Below are 7,146 nucleotides of genomic sequence, written 5' to 3' on the forward strand. Positions count from 1 at the left end.
ATTGCGGTGGCTGCGGGCCAACACTGATTGTTTGTTGCAACTTGCACAGGGATCGATAACTTGCCTGCCTGCGTGCCTGCCCAGTTGAACAGTGGCAAGGCAAGGTTATGACAGACGGACAGAGAATTATGTGTGTGGACCTTCCCTTCTTGCTGCTGCTTCCTGCCCTTCGCACTCGTTTCTGGAATCTTATCTCCCCGAGATTCGTGTCCGCGCGTCTACAGTCATTCCTGGTGGTGTTCTGAACTCTCGGTGCCCATGGTGACGGTGAGAGGCGGGAGTCGGCACTCGTTCGGAATGTCGGGGGTTTCTTCATGCTGGAAGGTGGTGATCGGATGTGGTTGCTGCATCTGTAACGAAGCACCGCGGGGTGGGTTTGGTTGCTGACCAGGCCGTGATTGAGAAGTAGGAGTAGGGGTAGTAGTATCCAGGTTCAACGGTGGGACCAATTCCCGGGGAGATGCTACGTTTCGATGCGTTGTAGGGGTAGTGTTGAGAGGGTCTACGTGAAGCCGGCACCACTTGGTGTGGTTGTTCTCGGTTCATTACGTGGGTTTGAGGATCAGACAGGTTTTGTTGGTATCATGTTGAAGATCCGGTTCGGAACTGGCTGCTGCGGAGTTGGGACCGCGTTTGGAGTTTAGCGCAGTGGGGAAGGATGTGGAGGAAGTACAGGTTTCAGATCATGAGTCTGCTGCAATGAGAAAGTGTTTCAGGTTGTGTCATTATTTGGCGTCCGCATGGATGGGGCGTCACTCGTGGTGGGTACTGTTGCTGTGCATTGTTTGGACTCTCCTCGAAGGAAGATTCATTTCGGCGTTGAATGATGAAGGTGGCTTCCGGGAACGCTACGTCTATCTGAAAAATGTATATTGTTCTTCATGAGCAGATTTGAAACCTGATGTGGGTGAAGGAGACGTTTTTAGTATTTACGGTGCACCTCTTTCAGGAGTGCTAATACGTTGTATTCGTGTATTTTTGCAGGTCATGCATTGCTAGAATTTAGTAGCAGATTGAATGACACTGGTGGCAACTTGGTGGGCTGGAACTCCTCCCACTCAACACCTTGTGGCTGGAGTGGAGTCGGATGCTCTGAGGATTTGCACGTGGTGTCCGTGTAAGTCTCGCCACTGGTTTGTAGCAGTTTTCGCTGAATTCGCGCAATGCTACAGTAGCAAATTTGCATTGATGTTTGAAGGGCTCGGCGCACGATGTCCCGGTTCCTCCAACTAATTAGGTTTAGCAAGTTCGTTGTATGCAACGTTTGTACAGCTCGCAGAATGTGTTGGAAGTCGTTTGAATAGTCTTGTTCTGAACGTTACGTACCGAAATTGGGCACAGCAACCTATCTGGAAAACAGCTGGAAGGGAATTTGACTTTAGATGCGACACGTTTGGTTCAGCTACAACTGTTGAATTTGTCATCGAACGTTTTTCGAGGCGCTATTCCCTCTCTTCTTGGAAATGCTGCGAACTTGAGTATTTTGTGAGTCACGTCCCGCTCTTGCCCTGGAAGTGGAAAGCTCTTTGCTTCTCAATTGTACCCAATTATCATTTCTGAGCACTGTTGAAGTTCGAAGAGGTGTTCAGCTTGCGGTAAATTTAGGAATTTTTACAAGTCTCAAATTTTCTCATTCTTCCTTCGTGTTTCCTCTAGGGATGTATCCAACAATGTGCTGCGTGGCTATCTACCCAAGGAATTGGATAGTCTATGGGCTCTCTCTTTCTTGTAAGAACCAAACCTCGAGAGTCTCTGCTTTGAAGTTACAGCGCGCCCATTTCTATCCTGACTTGTGGATATGAATCAGATATGTCTGTAGAGCTTATTTTATTCCTTATTTTTATTTAATTATAACTACTGGTCTCACCGATGGCGTTTACATTGTAGAAATGTTTCAAACAATGAGCTGGAAGGTACTTTGCCGCAAGGGGGAGTGCTCGCTTCCTTCGGTTCCTCCTCGTAAGTAATCACCCGAATGATGAGTTACTCGATATTGGTTTTCTGACGAACAGAACTTACTAGTACACTATATCTTTCTTGTAATCAAAATTCTTTTAGCTCTTGCGACAATAAACAATGTCAGATCTTCTTGTGATTGTCATTCGAAAATCAAACTCATCACAGGATCTGTACTACGCAGGTATTGGGGGAACGAGTTGTTGTGTGGAAACCCCACAGGAAGGACTTGTGGGAACTTCCGTTACTTACTGGAGAAAACAGATGCATCAGGTACTCAACTACTGTAACCTCGTAATGATTTGTACATCAGCGACAAGCTCGCGTGAGTTCGAGAGAGATTTATCTTGAATTTTGTGTGCCGATGTTGCAGCTGAGACTCCTGCAAACCAATTGAGCGTCGGAGCGATCGTGGCAATATGTTTATCCGCATTCTTAGTCAGCAAGATCACTCTCTTCTCGATTTGGTACTGTCGACGGAGGAAGAAGCGAGAGTGCGAAGTTAAACTTTCAGGTAGTTTTGGATTTCCTAGTACTTCTGCCGTTTGGTGGAATAGTGATCACGTATATTGATCATTCAACTCCTGGGGTATGCATTTTCATTACGAAGGCTTTTGCACTTGTGCAGGCGGTAGAATGGTAATGTTCCCACTCACAGGACAAGCCGTGACTCCTCTGTCGAAGGCTGTTCTACGCAAGACTCAGAAGCTCAGGCCGCAAGATATCATCGGCAGTGGAGGTTATGGAACGGTGTACAAAATTGTCTTGGACGACTTGTCCGCGTTCGCTGTGAAGAAAATGACGAAATGCGGGACAGATCGTGATTTAGGGTTTGAGCGAGAACTGCAGACTTTGGCAGACGTCAAGCATCGTAATTTGGTTACACTGCGTGGCTACTACGCTACACCCGAAATCAATTTTCTCATTTACGACTTGATGCCGAATGGCAATCTGGAAACCATTCTCCATGGTAACAACTTCTCAACCGATTCTTATCTACTTGGTGTGTGCAATCCGGCTTTGGTGAGCGTAGTAGCCATAGGAGCTTCAAGGAGACCGAAATTCATCTGTGATTTCCTTCGCAGATTACGCGAACCACAACAGGGAACCCATCGACTGGGAATTGCGCCTTAGAATCGCTCTGGGAGTTGCCCGAGGCCTGAGTTACTTGCATTACGACTGCATTCCGCATATTATCCATCGGGACATTAAGTGCAGCAACATTCTTCTGGATGACGACATGGAGGCCCATGTTGCAGATTTTGGACTTGCAAAATTTATCAACACTCATGAGACTCATGTGACCACCATGGCTGCGGGGACACTTGGATATTTGCCTCCGGGTTAGGCCTTTGCACGTGTGTCCCTCTGTCCTTGGAAACCAAATTCAGTCACTCTCTAGATTTGGCGGGAATATATTTTTTTCATGATATCTGATGTCTGATGCCTTGACTTGCAGAGTACTTAGAGACAGGAAAAATTACGGAGAAAGGAGACGTGTACAGCTTTGGAATAGTGCTCCTGGAACTTCTCACGGGGAAGCGCCCGAAGGACGACGATTTTCGAGATCACGATTTCAACATTGTCGATTGGGTGAGTCTCATGCATTTAATTACAAGGTCTCCATGTCACCGATGAACACAGTATCCGTTCGATTCTCAATCGTGAACCTAAATTTCTGCTTCCGAATGCAGGCCAATGCGCTCCGAGCGGAAGGCCGCCCCGAAGACATTTTTGACGAGAATATACTTGGCGCAGTCCTAGACGAGGATCTCCTAACCACCCTCAACATAGCTCTACAGTGTACAAATGAAATGCCGAAAACCAGACCCAACATGCACCACATAGTGAAGATGCTGCAGAGGTTGCAAGGAGAAGACGACTACAGTTTTTGCAGTTCCAGAAATCTGAGCCACAAGATCAGCCTGGATAGCCAATTTAGCCTCAGTAGCTCGAACACGGCCAGCTCAGATAGCCCTAGAGCTTTTTACTCTTGCGACGTGGTGTGACGATGCATCAAATTTTGTAATTTTTTCTTTTCACCCTCGGCAGTGACTGGCTTCCGCATGACCCTCCTTTGTGCATGATGAGAAGGAGTTCTGCCCTGCGCTCTCGTCTGTATAGAAAACATGCAACTAGTGCACTTGCGAATTTTAACTACGAGCTGATGAAACTTTACACGAGGAAATACAGACGTGATCCGTGTCTTAATTCTCAAACCCTCAGCTGATGTCAATCACCGCCTGCACCCAAGTCCTAACTGGTATATCCTTTCACAAACACATTTTCATCACAACGCAGGTACGCTTCATAAATCTCAGAGAAGTCGCCGCAGTACAGTCCAGAGAATATGGTAATGCCAATCACTAGATCACACAATTCACCAGTTCGCATGCTCGCAATAACCAAAAAAATCCATAAGATCCAACCAGTGCCCACCACTCCTCACTCCCGAACTCGAACCAAAGTCCCGGATCGAGACGTGTCGAAATCTTGCACTCATGATAACACAGCACTGCGCCAGAACTTCAAACCCTTACGACGGAATAAGTGCACACGAGACTCTCGAAAGGCCGCAAGTGGGGGTGGGGCCAAGGGAGGGTCCAGCACCGAGATCAGCATTCATGCACAATTCCAGACCAGGTTCACGGCACGAAGGCACCGGATCTCCCCCGCAGACCAGGCCTGGGCCTCGGAAAACAAGGGACCGGGAGCCAAATTCAACCCATCCCACCCACCCCACTTAAATCCCCCCCCCCCCCACCCCAACAACCTACTTGGTCTCGCAAGCCCATCTCGGCACCATCGTCTAGCTTTTCCGCCGCATTTGCGCTTGTTCAGGCGGCTTGCGGCACTTTTCCGAACCCGCCACTACGGCGCTTTTTCGCCCTTTTGGCAGATGCTTCTGGGAGCGACACTCGTCGATTCCTGTGTCTAGTAATTCAAGCACCGATCTCCACCAGGAACTGGTACACCATCCTTACCGATCAGAGAGCGAGATCAGAGAGTGGCGATGGTTTCGTATGGTTTCGAATGAGGTCTCGACGTAGACTTCGATGCCTGTTGGATTTGTTTCATAGCACTGGTTTGGGTCATTCCTGGTCGATCCTACACGCTCCACACGGTTGTTCCACTTTTAGGTCAGAACTCCATCAGTTTAGAGTTGTGGAGTTTATCATATCTGTGTGTGTATGTGTATTATTAGAGATAAAGATGCATGATGATGCATGTTTTTGCTTTTCATGGACCTCAACTGATGGTCACTTTTTGCTGTAACGATGGAGAAGGTGAGAGAAGATAGTCATTCTTTTAATATTCTTCCTGGTTTGATTGAAAAGTTGTGTAAAATTGGTCTAGAATGAACTTGAATTAGATTGCACCGGAAACAGTATTCTCAAAGCTTGGTTGTCTGAATTTGTCTTCTGGATTCTTGTTGAATTATATCATGCAATTTTCAATAATTAGGCAATTTGTGTTGAATTGTTTGGTTAAAGATTTGTAATCCTGATGTTTTTCTAGCATTGTAATCTGTTGTTTTTGGAAACGTTATGGTTGTGGCATTTCTAAACAATTTTTTTTAAGTTCCATTCTTTTAAATTACATTTAATTCATATTTCTTGATCTAATTTGGGCTTTAATCTTCTACTAGATTGTCTTGATTAAGAGTCGAGATTAATACTTTATTTTTTAAAAAATATTTCAATTGCAAAAAACTATTAACAAGTTCTGCCAAAATTCAAAGTTTTATTTTTCTTTCTTCTTTCAATAATACTTAAAAAAAATGTATGTATATATATATATATATATATATATATACATATGTATGCTTACGTCAACTTTTAAATTGTACTCTTATAAATTGATGCTTTTATCATGTCACAATTGTCTACTATAATTATAAGAGAATTTAAGTCTAATATATATTGTTACATGATTCAATTTTGTTTAATGTACTAATATGGGTTACTTTATCTTTTCAATTTATTTGTATATGTGCATATTCTAGCTTGTCAATTAACTAAATTTAAGCATTATACAACAACTCACATTTCAAACATAAGATTTTAATTGTTACATTTATTATTGATTTTTTGTAATTGTAGTACTTTATATTTATTTTGGAAGTTTCATGTCATTCAGAAACACCACAGTATATATATATATATATATATATATATATATCAATATTCTTCAACACCACACTTTTTAAATATATCAATATTCTTCAACACCACACTTTTTAAATTTAGGAATCATGTGCGACGTGCTGGTTGCAGCAGCGATAGCGCCCCGAAAGTGGACTAGATGCGGCACTGGAGCTCCCTTCCACACACACACTTTCACTCACTCACTGATCTGAGTACGGCGTGATCACCACGGCAGTCCGTGCAGGCAGCGTGCTACTATGGTCTCTTCACCTGTGCTCCCGACCTGTAGTAAATTTGGTCCATTGTAGAGCATTTCCAGTAGTGAAAATCAGATATGATTGTGAGTTTGTGACATGGGAAACAGAATCTGATTAGTGGGGAATGCGGCATTGGAAAGTTAAAGGATAGGGGCGAAATCTGAAAGAATACAAAGAAAAAACATAACATATAGAAAGAAGGGTACAACCTTGCACACAGGAACAGTGATGTTCGCGGGTATTAATACAATGGAGGTAAGGTTCAGGGCTAAGTGTGTAGCCTGAATTCTACGATCTCGGATTGTCCGCTACTACTATCATCTACGTGGATGATGAGCTAGCGATGGATGTTCTAACAATATCCACAGCCCCCGCCTCCGCCTCCACCTTTACCTTTCCCTGTTAGATTCCACCGCGACTTGGGCACCGAACTAGAGGGTACCGAACTTTCCGGGGTCTGGGATTTTGCCCGACCGGTGGCTCTGTGCGCCTGGGCCTTCGGGTTCTCGTCCTTGCTGGAATGCTTGTCATGTTGTGCGAGTTGCATCTCAAGATAGAACTTGCAGCTTAGAATTCCTGACACGTCGAAGAGTCGCTCGTATTCTTGTGATGTGTTTATTTCATGTCACCTGCGGTTCGACTTTATTCGTGTCATAGGAACCAGGGAAATTCCTCGCTATGAAATAAATAACTGTACCTTTTTTTTTTTCCATCTGGAACTTACGAGAGGAATGCATTGTTTAGGATGCTTCTGCTTGATTGTCTTGACAGATATTTTTAACCGT

At 44.4% G+C, this 7,146-nt stretch overlaps 1 protein-coding gene across 1 annotated transcript; it reads left to right on the plus strand.

The window, feature by feature from the left end:
* Positions 1-4,144, plus strand: LOC112277987 (receptor-like serine/threonine-protein kinase At1g78530). Its single transcript, XM_024510931.3, has 11 exons — positions 1-832; positions 985-1,117; positions 1,342-1,485; positions 1,657-1,728; positions 1,888-1,959; positions 2,141-2,229; positions 2,330-2,470; positions 2,585-2,926; positions 3,042-3,299; positions 3,416-3,549; positions 3,651-4,144. Exons 1-11 carry the CDS (start codon positions 700-702, stop codon positions 3,963-3,965), a joined length of 1,833 nt encoding a protein of 610 aa, XP_024366699.1. The 5' UTR covers positions 1-699; the 3' UTR covers positions 3,966-4,144.
* The last annotated feature ends 3,002 nt before the right edge of the window (positions 4,145-7,146 follow it).

The sequence above is a fragment of the Physcomitrium patens genome, chromosome 26 (genome assembly GCF_059467195.1).
Source record: "Physcomitrium patens ecotype Gransden chromosome 26, ASM5946719v1, whole genome shotgun sequence".
NCBI lineage: Eukaryota > Viridiplantae > Streptophyta > Bryopsida > Funariales > Funariaceae > Physcomitrium > Physcomitrium patens.